At 33.0% G+C, this 24,604-nt stretch overlaps 1 protein-coding gene across 1 annotated transcript in view; it reads left to right on the top strand.

Moving 5' to 3' along the window:
- The window catches only part of LOC111053130 (transcription factor 12), a 167,702-nt gene that overhangs the window by 11,130 nt on the left and 131,968 nt on the right, over window positions 1-24,604 (top strand). Inside the window, exons 3-5 of the mRNA XM_039441352.1 lie at window positions 1,782-1,881; window positions 8,811-8,836; window positions 11,869-11,922. Of these exons, the coding sequence (XP_039297286.1) occupies window positions 1,782-1,881; window positions 8,811-8,836; window positions 11,869-11,922 (180 nt within the window). The remainder of the gene's footprint in view (window positions 1-1,781; window positions 1,882-8,810; window positions 8,837-11,868; window positions 11,923-24,604) is intronic.

Below are 24,604 nucleotides of genomic sequence, written 5' to 3'. Positions count from 1 at the left end.
TAATGACCCACAGACAGTGCATAAGAAATACAAAGCTCCAACTTATCAAAAGACAGGTTTGCATCCCCTCTAGGAGACCTATACATCGATATCACTATGAGTGATAGCTCAACAATATAAAAACCTGCAAATCAAATATTGAGCGCTCTACACAAACACGGGGGTCTGGCGCGAGTTGGTTCAATTCGAGCCGACTCTGCCAATATGGCTACTGGCGCAGTCCATCTGCTGTCTGGATCGTTCAAGGCCAAATTCGCTACCAAAATTCAAATCGACTAATAATCGAGATAGAGAAATTATTATTGCGAATTCGGTTTCTGCGACCTCGAGTTTAGTTAAAAGGTCCTGATTGTCTACAAGCTTAGAAAATATTTATGTTAATGAAAAAGAATAATCATCAGCTCATTGAATTGCTATTACTTGGTTCCTACAAGTACTATTACTGATCTTCAAGTGTACAAAAGTATTATTTTTATTATTATTTGACGATGGTGTGATCACCGAAACTAGTTGTTAAACTATTTTAAAGTTTTTAAAAAATAAAGGGTGCTTTAAGATTTTTATATTGTTTTAGTAAGATACAACTATAATACTGCTTTCATCTTCAACTGATGGCGTGTGTTCGTGGCGCATTAGTCAAAACACCTTAACATATCGTGTATTTTTTTCACTATAGAACAATCCTACAACATCTCTGATAATAGTAACTCGTAATCTTCATTCATTCATTTTATTGAAACAATTTTAATGGTTTTAATATACACTATGGTTTTAATTTTTTCTATGTAGTACATAATATCATAGAGAAACAATAGCATAAGTAGATATCCCATGGTATAGGGCGTTTATGTCGCAACTTTTACAGTTATCTCAAGCTGATAGTCCACGTAGTTCTTTCCTGTGAAGCTTTATGACGCTGGTAGTCTCTCATATTGTGCCGTTCATACACTCTTACCCGGTCAAAACAGTAAAAATAGACAATAATCGGCTTGAGATAACAGTAAAAGTTGCGACATAAACGCCCTATACCATGAGATATCTACTTACGCTATTGTTTCTCCATGGTAATATGAATGGGAAAACTGTTCCTTAACTACTACTGCTTATTTTCATTGTGTCATTTTCAAAGTTTTTTATTCAATAATACTGTTATTCTTTTTACGTCATCGTTTTTGTGGTTTTACTTCATGTAGGTATTATGAAAAAAATGTCTTATTATGGATAATTTTGAGTACTCGCAAATAATTATTTTAATCTTATGGCCCTGAATCCAAATATGCAATCGCAATTCATCTATCTCCATTGTGAGGCGATTGTGGAGGTGTTGACCGGCCGGATGTGTGTGTGTGTGTGTGTGTGTGTGTGTGTGTGTGTGTGTGTGTGTGTGTGTGTGTGTGTGTGTGTGCGTGTGTGTGTGTGTGGACTTAACTCATCTTACATGGAACTAGTTTGTGTTCAAAGGATGATTCAATGGAATAAATATTATATATTTATACTATGATTAAGCAATACTTTTAATGAAGTAGTCTACTTTCTACATAAGCAGTCGACAAGCATAGACTTTTCATTAATTAATGAAGAAAAATATTTTTTCTCAATTCTAATCGATTAAGCGCTCTTTGTTTTATCCTAAAGTGAAATTCAATTGAATTGTTTGAATTGTGAACTTAGACTTTATTGTCTACCTAAAATCATATAAAAGTTTTTTGAACTGGTATTTAGTTTTTTAATTCCAATTGTCGCTTCCAAAGTTCAATTTCGATATTTGTATTATGTTACAGGCCACTTACTCAAATAGCTACAGCACAACAAGTGAGACATTCAGTCCTGACTCGCCTTATTTCCCCTTTGGAAACGTTCCGAGAAGATCACAACCGGCTGGTGAGTTTTCAAGTATACAATTTGCAACTGATCAGGTGTTAGCTCCAACCAAAATTGGTTGATATTAATGAGAGAATTTGATTTAAATAAAGCGAAATCCTTTGATCATTTTCATCCTGAGTAATTCATATTGTAAGAGTTTTTTTATTTACCATCCCTGTTTCGGGAATGCTAGGTGTAATGGTTTTGATTAAAGATCAAAAACAATAATTTGCAAACTTTTTAAAAGGAGGTTATGATGGCCGGAATTAAATTTATTTTTAAAATACTGGAAAATCTAATTAGAAAATTGATATTATGTAGGATGATTGTGGATAGAAAGTAATTAGGTCTGGGAAGCATGGATTGAAGCTGGCAATGACAATTAATAAAATAATGTTTATCTTTGTACTCACCGATGACGTTAATAATAGATTGCATACATGCACACGGTTTTATCAGCGAACTTCATGTATCTGGATATTTTCGACAAAATGTGTTTTTTTTCGGCACGACACACGGCAACACGAGAGACGATACGGCAACTCCACACAGCAGCTTCCGGGACCGCACTGTACACTTTCTCGTCATTGCCAATTTGTTTCTCGTACTTTCCTGTTATCATTTTCCAGTAAAGAATGTAAGGAAGGATAGAGGAGTTGTTTTCAACTATTATCTGTTAGAGCTCGGCTAGAACTGCCTTATCTGCTACGGTAGTTTGATTGATTGATTGAGTACTTTATTTGTATGATCTGGATGAAAAGAGCAGTGGACTTTGGTAATAAATTAATGAAACAACTAAGAGTGTTATTTCTGAATCTAAACCAATCATACATAAAGTTTTAAATGATTGTTGTACATTCAAAATTGATCAGAAATTGAATGCAAAACAATCATTAAAGTTACTGGTAGCTAGATAGCTTAGGGAAAATTAATTAATATATGAATACTAGGAAAGGTCAATGCTAAATGAGAACAATAGGTTTATAATCATACAAGATTATATTTTGATAAATCAAAGATTGTTGCAAGATAAAAACTTGAACATACAAAATTTCTAGAAGTGCAAGTAAACATATACTGAGTCAAGAATGAATGATAATAATAGTAATTCAATTGATGAAATTCAAAAAATTAATATCTACACTTAAAAATGTGATGTTTTTTTTTAAATGTGAGCAATCACCAAACAATGTGATGCTAAGATTTCTAAATACTTCTGAGTTGTAGTTACAAGTAAGCAAAATTTCAAATAAAATAGATGAGAACTATAGTATTAGAAAATATTAAAAAGATTGAGTGTGAAACCCTTCTAATAAAAATTGATATAAGTGATGTTACTGGAATGCAATTTCAATGAGAAATACTATACTTACTGATAATACAATCTTAAAAGTGACTTATAATGCAGTTATGACTTATAGTGCAGTTAATGAAAGTATAATTGAATCAAATTTAATTGTAAAACATGAATTAATCTTCAAAATTAGATGTAATATTTGAATACTGAGATACTAAAGATAATATGTAATGTTACAAAAATTCTTGTGAGTCCAGATTGGAGAATAGACTTAAGAACAAATTGATTGAGGCTGTTAAAATTGAATTGATTAACTAAAGTTTGTAAAAAAGGCTTGGAATTGCCAAACGTTAACATTTATGATAGAAATTCATACAAATCCAAACAAGGGAATGGAACTAAGAACCAAAATAATTGAAGCTGATAATTGTAATCAAAAGTCAAATTGTAATAGCTTTGACTAGAATGAAAGATAATTTAAAAGATTCACAAAAATTTGGTGTACAAAATACATGATAATTCAGGTTTGAACCAGTGAATGGCAATGTGAAAAAGTTGCTAAATTTCAAAATGACACAATGTAATTGGCCTAATGAATGAATGGTCAATAAAATCTGATTTTTAGGTTAACTATTTTGAAAATCAAAAACAGTAGATAATACGTATATGTAAAAGAAAAGGTAAATTAATACAAAATACTTAGCTCAATGTAAGGTTAGCAGCTTCAAAGTGCCAAGAGATAGGACATGTCCAGGCCAGGACATGTTGATGGGAAGCTGCAGCAGAGGCAGGACTACCGGAGGAGCAAATATTCTTATGAATCAAGAGAAACATGGAGTTGAGCGAGGATCCAAAATGATGAAGTCGTTCCAAGGGAAGAAAAGCGGCAACAATGTGGCTATTAGTGGTTAACAGCTACGACACAGTTAAGTCACACTGCAACGTGATGCAACAGCGAGACAATCTTATGTGACAAACTTGGAGCACAACTCAAATTTGTAAAAAGTGAGTTAGAATTGCAGAACGAATGTTTGAGAGATGCAATTTGATTGAAATTCATTGAAACCTGAGTCCAAAGTAACTTGGAAAAAACACTTGAGTAGACATGAAACACATAGTTGTGACGCACTGAATTGAAAGTTATGAGAATTTAAGACTTCAAAGTTTAAAACTCAAGATTGATTGTTGAATTGATTGTAGACACTTTATAACATTTGAAAAGTGATCTGAAGATTGATATTGAGTGCAAAAAAACTGTTTCAAAACTTGAAAAATACAGAGCTACATGATCCCTGGACAAAGCGAGTTGGAGCGAAAAACGAATGAAAGAAAAACCAAGTTTACGAGAGACGAAGCAGGGGGTAAAGCTGTGTTGTACGACGCAGAACCAAAAAAACAAGCTTTAAAAGTTTAGACCTGAAAGCAACCTAATTAGGACAATCGACGAAAATCTTTCAAAAATATGCAATGTATTCTAAAGATATAATATTAAGAATGACGAAAAAACAAGAATAAACAACAAGTCAGCTGATCAAAATAAAGTTGGCAGCGGAAGCGCGCCAAGATTCAAACACCGCCAGCGCGACTACTACGAAAAAGCTGAAGTGAAGAATGGACGGCAGACGAAATCTAACATTATTTATGTAGATTACAATAAACACTGGCATATACACTTATATACAACAGCTTACAATACAGCAAAATTATAGATGAATTTACATAATATAGACTAAGAAAATAATTATTGAACTGTATATGATATGAAAAAACAATTTGTAATATAATAACTAAAGATAATTATATTGTTATGCATCTACATAAATTGGCGGAGCTTTGGACGTATCAATGTCCATTCTTTGGAAAGAATATTAAAAATATCCTCCCCACTAACTCTCTACCAAAACGTTAATTTCATTAATTAAACTAAGGATTTATTTATTAATGGAAATATTGTAAAAGTTTCAATTAATATGAATATTTAAGAGAGAAAAAAAACAGAAAATTGATAAAGTAAAATAATTATATAGGTAGATAAGATCAAATTATTGATTAATAAAATGAAGTAGGCTGAAAGTAGATCAGGGTTATCAACTTTCAGTAATATACAGCAGTATGCAGTGGATAATTAAAATAACATGAGTTTATATATATATATATATATATATAATATATATATATATATAATTAATTCTATAACAGTTCTAAAGGTTTATATTGGTGGTATGGGTGAGGGATGGTTGTCATGTGATCGTTCTAGTGCCGGACAGTTTCAGTCATTTGTTCCAAAAGATGTTTTTTTTAAAGTCAGGATGAAGCTCGCTCGGCTCTCGATGGACCTGATAGAAACAGGAAGTGCATTCCATGCACGACAGGCACTGACTAAGAAGGATTTTGTGAAAATAGTAGTTCGATGATTGGGTATCCTTAAAGTACTTTCTCCGGTTCTAGTATGTGAAGCTATCCTCCTACCTTCAGAGACAAATTTGAAATCATCTTTAAAATAGTTCGGATTACCGTATTTCAAGATATCTCTAACAAGCTTGACTATTCTAAAAAGCCTTTGATCGGGAAGCTTTAATGTTGAACAAGCAATGTGGGCTGGGGTGATATGATCATGGCGTTGGAGAGAGTAGACGAAACGTAGACAATAATTTTGGCAACACTGTAGTTTATCATTCAGAGTGACTTGCATATCGTTAAGAACAGAATTACAATACATATTGTAGTTGGCAGATAGCAGGGTTAAAACTTTAGTTTAGGTTTGGAAAGTCGACTACACTATTTTTATATTCACGAAAATTGATCGTTACAATATGAGCCTATCCAAATTGAAATTTTATGTAAAATAAATACACTTCTATTCAATTTTATGAAAGTAACTCACGTTAAACACAAAAAGTATTACTTCTGTGTACCAATTATTGTGTTATACGTAAGATATCTCTTAAAGTATTGATTTACAGCTGTGGAATCAATTTTATGCAGTTTACAAACAAAATAAGATGACAAACAATAGTATTTGTATTTTTGTAACATCCTTAGGGTGCACGCATAGTGAGAAGTTCGAGGTCGTGTTAGAAGTACCTTAATTTAACACAATTATATTTTTATGGGGCGCCCGCATGGTGAGGAGGTTGACTGCGCGGATTACCAAGAGGTCCCGCTTTACCGCTTTTCAAGACAACCGAGTTTTTGAGACAACCAACACTACCGTGCGGTGCTTCTACGCGATTGGTCGGTTCAAGGCAATATATCTTGGAAAACGTTGCCATCAGTTGCTCTATAGCTCTAAAGGAGAAGTAAAGCCGCGTGATGTAAAACAGCGCGGTAGAACTCTTCAACATGCGATGCTCTTTCTACCAACATTGGAGAATCAGAATTGGTAGCCAAAAACTCAGCGGATTTCTTGGGGGTGATACTAGAGAAAGGTTTTGGTTGGGGGGGAGCAAATGGATAAGATTCAAGAAAAGGTGGCTTGTGGGATTTTTGTGTTGAATTTATGTAAATTAAGTAATAGGGATACTGTTGAAGTCAGTCTATCATTGTTTGGTGGAATCACGCATCAAGTTTTCAGTGGCCCTATGCGGAGCTAAAGAAAGTAACCTTCAGCAAAGTATTATTTGCCAAAAGAACACACTGCGCACTATGTCGACACAAACGCATCCACAAACGCATTTTAAGGATTATTTTATTGAAATTGAGATAATCAGCGTTCCCTGTCTATATTCTTGAAATGTGTGTCTTATGCTCGAAGGCTCCCACTCCAGATTATGAACTTGAAGCATGAATATAATACCAGGACTGAGAGCGTATTCTCTGAGTATCATAGATTATCTTTCTTTGAAGAAAAACCCAGCTATATTGGTAATATGAACAATTCAGATGAGATAGAATGAGCAAGGATGAATGAGTTCAAGCATATTCTGAAAGTATTCTTAATGAATGAGTGCTTTTATAGTCTGAATGACTTTTGTAATGGAGTCAAAGGCTCAACTCACCCTTACGCGACTCAGGTCGAGAAGACTCGACTGTAGTCGAGAGCATGTGTTTTCAAATGGTGACAGTCGCGGAGACTAGAATCGACTGGTCTGAGTGTCACCATTTGGAAACACATGCTCTCGACTAGAGTCTAGTTTCTTCTCGACCTGAGTCGCGTACGTGTGAGTTGAGCCAAAGACTAATTTAATAGGTTTTGAATTTTGACTCAAATGTAAAGAACCATTGTTGGTGTGTTGAATTTTGCAAGCACCTTGACTTGTCTGACGCCGTTCTGGCTAACCAGACGTAATATATATATTCTGCCGTAATATATTCAGACGTAATATACCTATATTCTGCTTCGACCTCTTACCTCTACCACTTCAATATGCGCACACCCTATGACAGTTGCCTTGCTTTATGGAGAGTACTGAGCTCTAGGTAAAACCTTTCATTCGGTAACAAACCATTATTAGACCTCTGTTTTTATTACCCATTTATATCTTTATTGGGCTCCCAGACGGAAAAAATAATTTTGTTAGGTTTATGCAAAACCAATGGCTGCCACTAGGTTATTCTGAATACTTGCTCAATTTACATGCGGTTTGTACCAAAACAGAGGATACCATTTCTGTAACTTATGTGCTGGTTCTATTTGCAATTTGAATAAAGTAACTTTCATTGGCAAATTTTATTTATCATTATTTTCTTATCTATTTATGTACAATACATGAATGTTTAACAACCGTATGTTCTTTCTTGTCTGCTTCTTGTTCAAGATCTCTGGTCGACTTGAGTTTTGACTTTGACTTTACCTTATTCATTACCAATTTTGTATTGTATTCTCACACTTTTCTATTGAATTTTTCTAAAAAAAAACCAGACCATCAAACAGAGATACTCATATTTTGCTCAATGTTATTAGACAATACTGCAGTATGATTCTAATGCCGTGCATTTATTGTTTTGGTATTTGATTCTATTGAAGATATAATATTTACTATGTGTAACTAGCGTTATTTTGGACAGTATTATTCTACCGAAATTACCAGGAGAACAGATTTGGACTGTGCCTGTTCTCTCGCGGTCATAGTATGATTATTTGTACTTGTAAATAGATGAATGACTAAACAAATAAAGGATTAGTATTTCATATGAATTAAGTTATCTATTTATATAGCGTATGGCAGATACACAACAAATATATGGCTTATGAGTCTCAAATGCCTAGATATACATTGTATATTTCCAAATTCTTTGAGATGTTGTGTACATTTGGTCAGGAGAACATAAGTTTGTCTGACCGTCACTATTTGCTAGTCCATTTAGCGTTACCCAATGTGCACCATGGAGGCGAACTAGCGTTACATATATTCAAGTTGGAAATCTGATTGCTGGAACAATTTTGAGGTTAAAGAAGGTTAAAACTCAATTTTAAATTTTCACAGGAAAAAAAACATTTTCAAATCATCTTCACCATTACACATGTCCAAAATTGCTTCAAATAGTAATTTATCACATAAAAACAATCCAAATATAGAATTTCTGTTTGAAATTTGTACCCAAAAAACTTTTTCCTATGTTGCTAAGCTGGTTACTAAGAATGAAGTTAATCTAATATTTATTCATTGATGAAAGCCATATGATAATAAATGAAATTTTCATGTTCCAGGTTCGTCTGTGAAAAGAAAGAAAGAGGTAAGTTTTAATGTATTGATTCTATTTACTAGTTTTTATAGCTAGCTAATTTATTATACTAGCTTATGATCCAATAAAACTTATCTAAACAATAATAAACTTTATGTACTTTTAAACAAGTACTGAAGCCTTGATTCTGTCACAAAATAATTCATTGAATTCTAGATTTATTTCAAATGTCAATATAAAATATAATATTCAATGCTATGGCAGCCAAGCAAAGTTGACATTAACTGATTTTGATGTCATAGAAAATAACACATTTGTCAAGTTATAGAACTGATAAATACTTGAAACTGCTGAAAGAAATTCTTCAAACTTCAAGAGCTTGCTTGTGAACCTTCTATTCAGACATGAAAGTATAAAACGTGAATCGTGAATTTCCTATCCCGTACGTGTATAAGCCAATTCTTTCCTTGATTATATTACCAGCAGGTCACCCGTGCTTCGCAAGGGTCTATTTTAAAACTTGACCTAATGAAATCTAGAAGAATTGAAAATTGGCCTATAAGAATCCTCGGTTGATTAAGAATTTATAAGCAGCATTTCAAGTAAATCAGTCCAGTATTACAGACGTGATAATGCGTCAAACATAATTCTACTATCCTCTACACGTGTATACGTGTTTAAGCCAGTTCTTTCCTTTATTATAGTATAGAAGATGATAGATGGATATATCATTCATCTATCATCTTCTATACTATAATAATTGAAATGAATGAGAATAAATTTTGAAAGGTTTGAGATATCGATGTGCGGTTTTCACCATACCTTTTCTCTGGAAATCCTGTATCGGAATCATGTATCATATAACCCCTTTCAATTAAATAAAGAAGTTAGATTTAAAATGGCCGTTCCAAAATGGCGGAAAAATTTGGGTGCGACGGAAAACCTGTTTTTAACATTCGAAAAGGATCCCCAATCATACCTATCTTCTAATTTCCCTTTTAAGAGAAATGTTCTGCTGCTTCCTTACAACAAATGAAGCATGACAAATAATTGAAAACTTGACAAACTGAAAAGTTGATGTAATTAAATATTGAAGGTATAGGTTTATAACCATCCTCGGTTAAGGAAGAATCTATATGCAAAATTTCAAGATAATCAGTATAGTATAGTAGTTCAGACGTGATGATGCGTCAAACATAATTTTCCTATTCTTTACACCTGTATACGTGTATAATCCAGTTCTTTTCTTTATTATAGTATAGAAGATAATAGATGGATGATCATTGTTATTTTACTAAAAGATAGAATAAGTTGGATAGTTTCCCTTTCAGAGGGAGTTTTGACAACCCACAAAACTCATTTTTCATTTGAAAATATAACGAAAAGGTGCATATGACCTTATTTTTTTGCTCAGATTGCCAAAATACCCCTCATTCCAATATTAAAATTTTCGACTGACTGTACAGTGAGTCAGTCATTCTATCAGGGCTCGAATAATTTTGAAATTTCAATTGAATAAAAATGGAAGAGAATAATTTCTTTATGTAAATATCAACACCTTTATTCAGAGACATATTAACTGCATGCGTTTTCATATTGCTGATACAGCATTGATGAAACTGTAGACGTTTATTTAGCACTTCGTCTCAAAAAGCTGTTCTAGCTGAAAAATTAATAATGCATGCTACGTGTAGGCCTAAACATTGCATCAGGAAAATGAAGTTTCAAAACTATGGGCCAGTTGCACGTACGTCTATTAAATATGGACATTAACGCCAATTAACAAATCAGCGTTAGTCTTACGGATTCATTTCTGTTCCACAAAGATCGGTTAGTTTTAAATTCCGATTAAGTTTTCCTGTTAACTAACCAAGATTTTAACGGTTTCACAGTCCCGCAACACTGTAATTTATCCGACAGTGATGTTATTAAAATTATTATTCTAAACAAATGGAAAAAAGTGTGGTTATGTTATTGAAGCGGTGACTATTCATTACGCACGCGCCATAAAAATGTTCTGTCTGTCGCCTGTTTGCTATCTGCAAACGAACAAGATCGAAAACTAACCTCAAAAACCAGAATCTAATATTTTGAATGCTAATATCAGCTAAATACTCTTTTCTATCTTATTAACGGATGAAATTCATTCATATATTTAGCTCATACTTAAAGTTCTCTAGTTTTTTACCAAAAACTAATTTTGGAAGACAATTATCAGTAGGTACCTAATCGGAGTTAGTTGGATTTAATTCCCCGTGAATGACCTGTTGAAATTTTTCACGTCGATTAGTTTAATTGGCGTTATCGCTCGAAATTTCATTTTTGTGAAACCAAAATGCATCGGTTAGCGCTTATCTCAATTAAAGTATAGCATTTCATCGCGATTAGATAGATGTTTATCGATATTGTATATGTGTGCAAAGTAAATAGAATAAGCTGATTTGTAAACTATCTGTAGTTTAGAAATTAAATTAAACTAAAATATGATGAAAAATATACTCCAGATCTTGTTAGCGTGAGTTGTCATCTTCATGGTTAGTTAGGTCGGAAACGTTTTAATCTGCCCTCGTGAATAAATAATGGAAAACTGTTTTTTATGTAGTACCATTTTCGTACATGAATTACCATTACCATTTGTAAACCATAAAATTATTTACCATTACCATTTTGGAAAGATAAAAAATAAGCATTGTTCTTTGTAAAGCGGCGTACCCAATAATCTGCATTTTAATGAATTTTTCTGAAGGTAATGCCCACATACGCTTCAGGCTTGTGCGTGGTTAATGGGAAGGATGATGATCCTTCAATGGGAAGTAAGGTTCCCATAATGGAACTGGTAATGGGAAGGATGATGAAGACATGTGGGCATAGGTGGGCTCCGAACTTTCGGGAAGCTACTTTTCAATTAATAAATTTTATCTAGTGAAGTTGCTGAAGTTGGCTATTCTTGCAGTCTTCGCATGACATCTTGAAGCAATCTCTCAAGCTATTGACTTTCAGTAATGATTAGAAAATAGTATTATTTTAATATTATCATTACTTTATGATTACAATTATTAACTCAGTTTTTTGTGATTGTGCAGAGCTTGGATGAACATTGTGCTGAACCGAATGATGGAGTGACACCTCAACATTGGGTAAGTTCATATTATTCTCCTTCAACCAGCTATTATGTAACACATCAAATATCAATATCCACTCTCTTATAATTTCCACATTCTTCTGTATTCATGTCTGTGCCAGCTTCAACCTATCTCTTATATATATAGGATACAAAGCTTTCAAGCAATTGACACAAGTATTAAGTAACTATGACATTGTCCATTGTATCATGATTGAAATTGACTTGCCGTTGCATTACTCTATCTATATCATTTGCCTCAACTCAATTGCAAAGCTACCCATTTCTCAACTGTAAATAATTCACAAACAGCTCATTTCTACACTTCGCATACGTCTACAACAATGATGAATATATCTATCGATATTGCTATTTAATATTCTCAATGTACCATTCACACTAAATTTACTATTTGGAAAATGATCCCAATAATCAAGATTTGAAATAAAATAATTGATTTTTTTAAATCTACGAGTATTTTTCCCAATAATCGACAGTTTGCAACGATAATTCAGTTTCATTTAAAGGATGAACTATGTCTATTCATATTCATTGTTCTGCAGAAATATAAGAATTTAGTTCATGGAAAAGAGGAAAAGTTAAAGTGATTGAAGAGTCCGAATTTCTACTTGAGGCCGCTGTAAAAAGATACATTTATTCAAGAACTGCTGTAGTAGCCACAAGTGGGACAAAAAATTTTTTTATCGTGGTTTCAAGTGAAATTTTAAAACATTTTTACAAATGTGATGGAATTTTCTTGTTTCGTATTTGTAAGTTGATTGATTGATCTGATAAATTAAAAATTTTAATTGTTTCATTTTTTTAGACTTGAAATTATATGTGAATCAAATCATCAAATTTATATGAATAACCACCTGACTGTTTATTTTGAAATAGGACACTATGTTAATGTTTTATACAACGATAAACGACATGCAATCAATTATTTAAGTAAAAACAATTATGTTTACTTACTGACTGGAGTACTTCCGGGCGGCAAGCGTCCATTTTCAACAGTGGCGGTCGGTCGGTTCATTGATTTCTTGTTTAGGGTTGGATTTCATTGCATGGTCAAAAAGTTTGTTTGATTGTTCATTTAATATGCTATTTTCATCTGGCTTTATAAATTTTAAACTGTTCTGTTGTGTTTAATTCAAGTCCTTCACTTTTTACTTTTAATATGGTGAGGTTGTACTGATGTTTGTTCAACAAACCTGATTCAGCATTTGCAACACATTTGATCGAAACTGGGCTCACTCACTCAAAGCTCAGTACCAACCTCACCATATTAAAAGTCATGAATCAAATACAACAGAACAGTTTAAAACAATAGATTATTCACTGAATAGACAACATTTTTGGCCTACATGAATGAAATAATAACTTGAGCTGGCTTCTTATTTTTCCCGTCCTACCACCACGAGGTGGTGATAGAGTTTTGCAATGGCAAAGATTGCCAATGAAACTGGATTAGTTAAAAACAGTAGAGAAAAAGTAGTTGATGAGATGACTCTCACTCTGGACACAGGACTCTTATAAAATAAGTAGTAGAGTTTGAAAAGAGGTAAAGGAGTGGGAGAGAATGAATAACATTAATTAATAAAATTAACAACATAATATGGAGTAGTGCAGTGACACACTCGCATACAAGTTGAAAACATTGAAAATCATATTAATTTGGTATTTGAAGATGGCATAATTATATTATAACATAAGTATATCAGCAGATCTTGAATACTGCTTTGTATATGCTGCACATTTTGGATTATTATTGTTTATCATTCAACAAAATACTAATCTTCATCATTAAGTAGTGATGGGCCTGTTACTTAACGGTAATTCATACTTTACTGATTTCTATGCTTTATTCGAGGCTTTTTTATGTGATATTTTCTCGATGATGTATTCGACTATATAATATTGTTAGGCAGTCCATAAAGTTTTCGATTTGATATTTACATGAAAAATATTATGTTTCATATGAGTTTTCAATAACAGACATTATAAACGTTTCAAAGGATTCATTGATAAACAATTTGTATTGAAATAAATTTTGGCGTCTCCTAACTTGTTTGATGTTTTATTTGTTGAAGCTTTATTTCAAAAAAGTCAAAAATGGAATGGTCAAAATACAGGTAGCGCGGTTTAACGGCATTTTTAGCACTGGGTTGAGCACTGTTTCTAAATAAAGTGAAGCAACACTTTTTCACTGAATCACAGAAAATAAAAGCTTGTTCTTTCCTAGGTGATTGAATACATTTGAAAAATTCCATGATGTTTCTGATGAAGTGGTGTTCTCATCGTTTAGAACTATGATTGAAATCATATCAATATGACTGTCATTATAATGGTATCAAACAATAATTATTCAAGCGGTTTTGCTAAAAGGCGAGATTTTTTACGAGTGAATTCACAAAGAAAGTAGTGGCGCTTTATGCTGCTACATAGGTCAGCCAAGTCTCAACTAAAATTAATTTCATTTATTTTTCTGCAAGTTTCTCGCATTATTTAATTATAAATAAGGAGATTGAGTTCTGCACTATATTCAATAATATTTGATTCTCAATCGGGTATAATTCTGATGATGTGATGCTTGCACGCTAGGGTGGTCTAAATGGGGTGAAGGGCTAACTGCAATATTGCTGCTTCCATTAGCTCCTCTGTACTCGTAAATAATTAATGATTGCTCATGGGAAAATGCTCACTGCTGTCGTATTCTGTCTCTGTCTCTTTATTTCGCGTTTGCCTTGTTAAATCATGCCTTGGCTGATGGCTAAGCGCCTATACTGTCCTTTTCTTCAATTGAAACTTAACAATAAATTTCTATTTAAACAACGTTTATATTTTCGACTAATCACATCTTGTTTTAATACTATTTCTTTTTCTAATCCTCATTCACTGGAAGAATTGATCAATTCATTCTCAAGTATTTGTGCAATTTTTAACGTTTCTCAAGGAAAAATAAATTCAATATAAATTTGAATTGCATTAATCATAACTGATTTTAAACTTTGTTGAATTTGGAACTACGGATCATTCCTCGATGGAAAATTTCAATTCAATTTCAATTTCAATTTATTTATTCACACACACACACACATAAGATACAATATGAAATAAAAATTAATTACATCAATAAAAAAACATTACAGTATAAAATAAATAACATAAATATGAGAACACATTACAATATTAGAAGGCAATTTATACATGTTATGTGGTGAAGAAGGGTAGAGGATCAAAAGTTCTTCCAACTATGGCTATCCATGTCATAGGAAGGCTTTTGATCCTTGGAATTTTTGGAAAGGATTGGGAAAGGGATATGATAGAGCACAAGTAGGGGAAGTGAGTGCACTAATCAGAAAAGTTCTCTGTTAACTTATTAAGTTCTCAAAGGTAGAAGAAGTAGTTAATTTTGATCCAAGCATTGATATCTGTTTTTACTTTTTTTCTTATCTTGGCACAGCTAATAATTTGTTCAGGAATTTTATTTATAATTTTAGTGCTTAAATATATGAGTTGTCTTCTAATATTTTCAATGTTAGTATGATAGATTAGGTACTTATTTGAGGTGGGTCTTAAATTGTATTGATTATTGATAGTATTATTAGTGCAAATGAAATTATTTTTATATTTAAATATATACTTAACTACATTCATTACATACAACTGTCAACACGTTAAACTCTTCAAAAGTCAGGTTGGTTGGGAAAAGTCTAGGCTTATTTAATATTGTTTCAATGATTGATTTTTGAATTATGAAAAGCTCTTCCAAGTGGGAATTATAACAGCCCCCCATACTGAAATACCATACTGAATTATGGACTGTACCAGTGCAAAGTATACCATTTTAAGATGACTTGAGTTTAGAATTTTTTTTGCTTCGTAGAATTTATAAGAAAGATATCTGATTCTTTTGCATAAAAATTTGATATGGATGTCCCACTTCAAATATTCATCTATTATGACGCCTAGATATTTTGTGCTTGTTACTCTTTTTATTATGGGACAAGTGCAGTTATTGAAGTTCATGTTGCAGTTTGAATGTAGTCTCAGATTCATATTTTCGTCGGGTTTACCAGTTGTACTGAGTGCAAAGGTGATGTAATTGGTTTTATCAATGTTCAAGCTCAAAGTGTTTTTGTCTAACCATTTTTAATAAGAAAACAATTCTGTTCTGCAATTTCATGAGCCTCGATCCACGATTTTCCATAGAAAACAGCTGCAGTGTCATCTGCGAATGATATAGTTGTTGAGTTTTTTAGTTTCAGGCTCAGTAAATCATTCACATAAATAATAAAAAGGATTGGTGAAAGTACAGTTCCCTGAGGCAACCCGTAAGAGGTCATTTTAGAGGTATCAGTACATCCATTTATTGTTAAAGACTGTGTTCTATCTCTCAAATAGCTTTTAATTAATTCTAGGAAAATTCCCCTGAAGCCATATTTCTCGAGTTTATTGAAAAGGGAGTAATGTGGAATAGTATCAAAAGCTTTTTTGATATCCAAGAAAACCGCTATAGATTTGTAATTGGAATTCAGGTTTTGTGAAACAGTATTAGCAAATTTAATTAATGCATCTTCCGTACTCTTCTCAGCCTGAAATCCAAATTGATTTTCATTTATTATTTTATGTTTGCTCAAAAACAGGACTAATCTCTTCTTTATAATCTTTTCCATAATTTTTGCCAGATTACTGATAAGACTGATTGGCCTGTAATTGCCAGGATTTGATGGATCTCCTTGCTTGAAGAGAGGTTTTATTTTGGCTTTTTTGAAGTGTTTGGGGAAGTAGCCTTGCTCATAACATTTATTAAAAATCGTGGCTAGTGGCTGTGAAATAGTGTGGCCTATTTGCTTGAGTACTGTGTTATTGAGATTATCCATTCCTGGGGCGCAATTATTCTTCAGCTCTTTTATTGTCTCTTCAATTTCTTTAGAATCTGTTGGTCTCATGAAGAAAGAATTCAGTAGAGGTGTTTCGGTTATATCGTTGTTGTGATCAAAGTTGGGAGAATTCGCTAGTTCATTGTTGAAAGCTATAGCCTGTCTTTCACCAACATTGGTAATGTGGTCATTCAGCCTGTTGGCCTCAACTCTGATCCTGTTACACTCCTTTTTTCCTTCCCCGATTGCCTCATTATAATAAAAATAAAAAATAACAAAATAATATTGAAATATAAGTAATGAGAACTGATACAACGATCCATAAACACATAAATAATAACACTCGCTCTCCTATATTGCCAACTATATCAGTTGAATCAAATGATTGAAACATTATAATAGTGAGGTGCTTTAATTGAATGATTGTTTGTAAAATGAATTATTATATTGAATGATTTAAACAATTATTAATAATTATTATAATAATTTGCTTCAATTGATTTACTTGAATTATTCTATCAATTTGAATGATTGTATTGCCACAAGGCGATATCACAGATTCAAGCCTTTTTCATCATTGGATGTCTGGCAATATTGAAAAATCATTAAACTAATTAGAATAAAAATAAAAAGAAACCTCTGATATTGAAAATGAATATTATTATATTGAATGATTCCAATAGAATAATTTAAACAATATTGATAATAATGATTATAATAATTTACTTCAATTGATTTGCTTGTATAATTTTTCCAAGTTGAATGATTGTATTTCCACAAGGCAATATCACAGATTCAAGTCTTTTTTCACCATTGGATGTCTGGCAATATTTAAATCATTAAACTAATTATAATAAAAATAAAAAATATAAAGAAACCTCTGAAATTGAAAATAGATTATTTGATAATATTTTTGAAAGCTCAATTTGACTAGTTTTGCTGTTCGTCTGATATTTAATTTCTGAGCTGAGTGGTGAGAAATTAGAATGGAAAACTAATTTCATAAAAATCGTAAAGTCACGTTCTATTCATGGAAAGGAAAAATCGCTTGCAGTGGCATTCGTGGGATTTCTTACTGGGATTATCTCATCGTTCTGGGATTGAAGACCGTGCACCCGGTGACGCTCTCTGAGCACAGTAATTAGGCTCGATGCATCGATCGATTGGGTGCATCGATCCTAACCTAATCCATCCTTTAGCTGTTTTCACGAAGACTCAAGACTGCCTTCTCACATTAGGAACCATGCCTTACCTTTTGCTTTATTCAACCCCTACCAATCAGCTTTTTTACCGAATTTGTAGCTCTATCTGCCTAACTCATGATGGTAGGAAGCAATGAAGGGGTGGAGGATCAGTTAGCTATGAATCCCATACATTCCAAGTGTAGTGCAAAATATCATTCAAAGTGCAAAATATCATTCAGCCCTATATTAGAGCTTTGGTCTCCCAAATAATTTGAATGAGCTGAGAATTCACTCATGTGGGGACAGTTCTGTCTGTGATTGTCCAATAATAAAATCGGTTACAAACACTAGATTTCTGGGTGTCCTTCTGAATTGTCATTTAAGATGGGATGTACAAATTATGAGCTTATGCCGTAGGTCAAGATACCTAATTCACAAATTCTATAACATTGGTATGCTAAAAAATAAGGAAATCGCTCGTCTGGTATACTTTGCCTATGGACAATCAGTATTGCAATACGGAATAATGGGGGGGGGGCTGCCTGAAACCTTCATTTCAATAAATTATTCGTTGTTCAAAAGTTTTTAATTGGAGCTATTTCATCCAAACCTAGACGATACCCCAGTAACGATCTTTTTATTGATTTCTATGGTTTAACGCTGAGACAGTTGTACACCAAAAGCCTTCTCCACTTTATACTGAATAATAAGAATAATTTCAACCTGCGTGAGCCCATATACCACTTAAGACCTTCTATCATAATCTACGATAATGATCGGACCGTGCTTGATGTATGTCGTCGACAATTCATCTATGTATCAAATAAATTGATGACCAGTCTTCCTCGAGACATCCTGAATATTAATAGACCAGTCTTCCTCGAGACTTCCTGAATATTAATATGAATATCGGAAAAGGGAAAAATTTGGATAAATATATACTTGAATATAATAAGCTTAGTGAACTCCTATTTCAATAGTCTCCCTAGTTTTGAATCAAAAGACCTTGAGTTACTTGCTTACGATTAAAAACAGTTTGCACCTATTTGATTGCCTCAGTAACTTATCAATTGTTTTGTTTGTTCTGTTGGTTTAGTTTCGTAGTACTCCTTTTCATTTCTCCTTTTTTTAGTCAACTCGTTCATAGTATCATAGTAGTACCGTAATGTAAATAAATATAATAATTATTGTCATCGTTGGTAATTGCAAAGCCATTAGGTTCCATAAGCATAACTATTAAATAGTTTTGCGAACTTTGTTGTTCAATTAGTCTTTATGCTTGTTTTATTCACAATCTTGCTTTCTTCTTTATAATTATAATCTCTTTCACCTCTGGAAAGTTTCCACTTTTATTTTCTTAGGTACCTACGTTAGTTATAATTATCAACTCGTTTGTAATTTTCTTTGTGTCTTTGTTTGATCTTTTTTTAATAACCGACCTGCGCACAGGTTTTAAACCTATGCAGGTATCATTTTCCCTCAAATATTACCCGTAAATATAGAGCGCTATATTTGAATTATTATAAGCATTCTCCTATTAAGTTAATCATCTGATAATGGTAATGGTTTTGAACTTATCTGAGCTGTGGCATTTTTTGTAAAAATACTATTTAAATATTTCATATATCTGTATATCTGTTTCCAAAGGGATCAAACAGTTTAAAATAAGTTGTAACAGTCAGAAAAGCTAATAATTTGGTTAGAGTAGAAGATGAAAGTAACTTCGATTTAATACAATAAATATACTTAATCGTGGATTTTAACAAACAATTACCATATTTCCATGTTCAGCATATATGGTTGCACAAATCTACAAGGAAAACGAAACGTCTCTTCCACAAAAAATGCAAGATTAAGCCTTCAAACAGCACAAAGTTATATGGCAAACTCAATGTTTTGCTTATTCCAATTGTCACCTGGTCATATGGGACATATATATGAATCATATATTTATCTCATATTGATCAGGATTTTAGAGTTTTAAAATTAAAAAAGTTCAATGAACAGTGTTTTTGTCTTTGAACAATCTTTGTCATCAACAGAAAGATTGTTTATTTCATTTGTTGTCAATATTAACGTAGCTTATCTTTCGTTTCTAATAACAAACTGTTATTGGCTGTTCTGGTGAAAAGGATAGATTTTGCTCTATAATACAGTTTTCCTGTCGCAGTTCGGGCAGTTTAAAGAGAATTGTATTATTGAATAAGACGGGATCTGAACCCATTTCACCAGAACAGCCGGACTTTACTGTCAGTCCTAACGAACGAGGTCTCCCCCAAAAGCTAAATTTTGGGTATTAATATAAACTCAATGCCAAACATGAAAACCATTTCAAGTACATATTTTTATCTGTCGCACAAGCGGCACGTTTGTTATTAGAAACAAAAGAGAAGCTACGTTAATATTGGTAACAAATGAAATAAACAATCTTTCTGTTGATGACAAAGATTGTTCAAAGACAAAAACACTGTTCATTGAACTTTTTTAATTTTAAAACTCTAAAATCCTGATAAATATATGATTATTGAATGAAAAAGACTAAGAAATTGTCAAAAAACCACTGATTTATTGATAAGTAGAAAGACCGGTTTCGGTTATTACACCATTGTCAATCTCTGATAAACAATATCAATATTATAACATTATCAATAAATCAGTGGTTTTTTGACAATTTCTTAGTCTTTTTCATTCAATATGAATAATTACCACAATATCAACTTCTCAACTACACAAAAAGTGAAATATATGATTCACATAATATATATGTCCCATATAGTCCAGGCGTTGGCTTACATTGAGCATACATGAGAGAGGCAGAGAATTTGACTTCGGATTATTGTTAGGGGGTCTTTAGTGTATATGAAACTCGATGTCGTCACGTCCCAGGGTGGTCGACAGCATTGTGGGGAGGGGGGTAAGTTGTAAAAAACGCGCGTTTATAAAATCGCCTGTCCTGCAGTTACTATTCATATTACAGCTTTTAATTTTTTCTCAATATTATGTACACATAACTGGCTTTCAATGTGGTCCTATACATTTTTGCGATAAACCGCAAAGTTTTTCCGTAAAAAATTAAAATATCTCGAAAAATGTATTTTTTTATTATGGACTTTTTGTTATTTCTGGAATATTCAAGTAATTAGCCGACTTAGAGGAAAAGGCTCCCAATAAACGTTGTAGGCCGTTTCTTGCTGAATCCAATGATATATATAGTTTGGGGGTTACGATCATAGATGCGGCGGTGGGAGGGGGATAAGTAGCACTGTTGCGCTGCGGCGCGGTCCTCCCCCATGATTAATGCGCGTAATGGCCTGTCTATTGCATCGCTCCTACTAGTCTATGCATTCAAATTATGTATTTCAGGAACGCTATCTTATGTATTTTCGGTCGCTGAACACGATTTTTCAACTCTCAAGCCTTAATAATTGATAATTCTCATCATAATATACTAATTATGGTCAAAATTACAATCTTCATCTCATTATCATTATTTATGATTACATTGTAATGATAAACCATCGTGTTAGGAATCCTATATGTGTTTCTCAGTCGATAAAAAACTGATATTCCATAGGCAGAATAATTATTCCATTTAGTTCAATGATCACTTTGGAATTGCGAAAGTCAAGTAATGGAGTAAGTTAAACAAATAATATAGGCTACCCCATATAGAGCGCCGTGTAACAGGAGTACAATATTTTCTTAATATAAATTTACAGTTGAAGCACAAATAATGCCAATTACTCCCATGTGATATGACTAAATATTTGATTACAAATGAAATACAACTCTAAAGCTGCGTTTACACCAAAGTTATTGAGGAGATGTTAATATAACTTAATCTTTATAGATTCTATTAGATTGAACATAACTTATCATACATATGATGGACATATGTGTTTGCCAAGTTCCGTTCAATCTAATAGAATCTATAAAGATTAAGTTATTAACATTTTGTTAATAACTTTGGTGTAAACGCAGCTTTATCAACTGATTTCTGTAACTTATATCTACGAATTTTTCATCTGGCTGAGTTTGACTGATTGTCTTGGGGTGGTACTTGAATGAAAGTGGAATGAGAGATATCTCTGTTGAATTTGAAATATTTGGAGAGAATACTGTTGGAAATCTATTGAGGGGAGATCAGTATAATTAAGGTGTGAGAACAAGCAATCAATTCAATGAAACAACTACAAGGACTCATGAACGGTTCAAATATGAGAGATTGTCAAAGTATATTTGAAAGAAGTCAGGAGCTATTTGTGGAGTTTTTTTAGAATCAAAATCAATGACTACTTGAAATTTATGACTGATTATTGTAACATAGTTTAAATTATCTTAAATTGTATTCATGCTCATAAGGAAAGACTCTGGTATTGCACATAGAAACTGTACGAGAAAAGATCCCATACTTTTTTCATTCAATCACACAAACTATGTTATAAAGTTTGTGTTATATCTAGAAAATATAAAAAAATACCCATAGAAGTAGAAAATAATTTCCAATAAGGAAACATTAACTCTATACAGTCAATACATTGACTCTCTGTCAAATGAAACCTTGAAAATTTAATAAATGTGACAACCGATCATGCTTTGGAGCAAACCCTCATTCGATCATCCAAAATTGAGTGATTGGAATAGCTAGTTCTTCAACGGCTTTCCTAAAATGGCTGCTACTATATAAATAAATCTTCCATCAAAGATATTCTGTTCAAGTATGTTGACATCATTATGGATATCACTGGAGATTGTGAAGAAAGTCATCTAATGAAGTAAAACAAGAATAATGAGAGATGAGAATGATTTCCAGAAGCATAATCTTCTCAAGAGAACATAACATTTTTCTTCAAGACTCTGATGGATAACAGAATCTGCATAATGTTATCAATGGTCTGGAAGCAAGTGAAGAAGTGTGTGATTCTCTTTTGAACGTATAGGAAGAAATAGTTATTCGGTCTCCAACGATTTTTATCTGAACATAGTTGTGGCAAATTGTAAAAGTGTTGTAATGGTATTGATTACATTGATGGTGAATAAGTAATTATTATTTGCATAGTTTCCTATATCCTAACCCATTATTTTAATGATTTCATTACATACTACTTTACTAAAACACAATATATTCTTAAAGCTCCTGTGGGTAGTCCACAATTGGAGTACGTTTCGGGACTCTCAGTTGATTTGCTTTCTTCTTAATATAATTTTGAAGACATAAATACAAGAATATAACAGTTATCAGTGTTTGCCAGACAATAATAATATAAATGATCAGTTTATTGTTCACCCCTAACAAATCAAAGTTATTTGGCATTTCAACATGATGGAAAATGTCTTCTGAGAATGAGTTGTGCTCTTCAAATTTTGAAAAATTCAAGTGCCAATTTTCATTTAAAATTTCCGAAAGGTTTAAGTACTGAGGCAGAGTCTCATGTTTAAAAATTGGGATGCTCAATTTAGATAAATTTGTCCACATGTGAGGAATTAAGTTATTAATAGCTGGAGAAGGATGGGAACGGGAGTCGCAAGGATAAAGAGTGCTTATCAGTACGTCGCCGTTGTCGTCTTGAAGTTCGCAGTTGCAAGGGATGTGGAGTGATAGGGTTCCTGGACTGTTGCTTGGGACCTCAGTTGTTGAGTTTTTACAGCGAATTGTTGTCTTTTTGCCGGTGTTGTGGAATAGGAAGGTGTCTTCTCGTAGGCGAGTGATTAGGGTTTGATTGTCAGTTGCTTTACAATCAAATTTGCAGACTTCTCGTAGCTTCGATACGTCTGCTTCTGATGTTAGAAGGTGGAGACAAGTGGCTTGGGTGGCGGAGTTCGACATCTTTTTCCTCGGAATCAAGCAGAGGCCTTTCTGCTTGAACTGGCAATCGTCTTCTTCGTCATCTGACAGGATTTGCAGTTTATTTTCTTCTCTAAGTATCAGGTGATGTTGGGAGGTCAAACGGCAGGTATGACCATTCCAATGAAGCGGGATAGATTGCAGGTGGAATAATGAAATAGTTGAATTTTTCTTCTTTATTGGTATTTTGAGGGTAACCAATAGTTCGTTGTCGGATTTTCTGCAGGATGTTAGTTTCAAGTTTCGAATTTTATCGTTGTCTTTTGTTGATATGGTGAAGTTTCTCTTGTTTATTTTCTTTTCGAGTTCTTGAAGTCGATTGTTTAGGTCTTCTTTTGAAATGACGTGATGAGAAAGTTGTTGATTGTAGCATCTCATGTCGATTTCATTGTAGTTGTTAGATAGAGTCATCATATACATGAAAATAGTAGTCCTCAGTTGTGTTTTCAGTACATCGGTTGTAGTATTCCCTTTCTGAAACTTATTCTGTTGGGTGAATGATTCTTGCCAAAGAATAAGGTCATGCTTCATGTTGTTCAATACTTTCTTCACGTTCTCTGCCATGCCGTTCATCTTGCGTGTGTTGTCTATCAATTCGACATGTTCAGCGTGAACGAAGTCTTGAAGATTACTGAGATGAGAAGTGATGTCGGTTTCGGTTTTCACGTATGCGCCCAATTCTTCGTCGGTAGCTACTCCGCAACACCAGTTTAGGACCGCCCCGATCGTATCGATAGAGCGTTCGCGGCGTGGTAGTCGATTTTCGCTCTCAGCTGGAGTGTT

This window comes from Nilaparvata lugens, chromosome X (genome assembly GCF_014356525.2).
Source record: "Nilaparvata lugens isolate BPH chromosome X, ASM1435652v1, whole genome shotgun sequence".
Lineage (NCBI taxonomy): Eukaryota > Metazoa > Arthropoda > Insecta > Hemiptera > Delphacidae > Nilaparvata > Nilaparvata lugens.
This window is presented reverse-complemented; position numbering and strand designations above follow the sequence as displayed.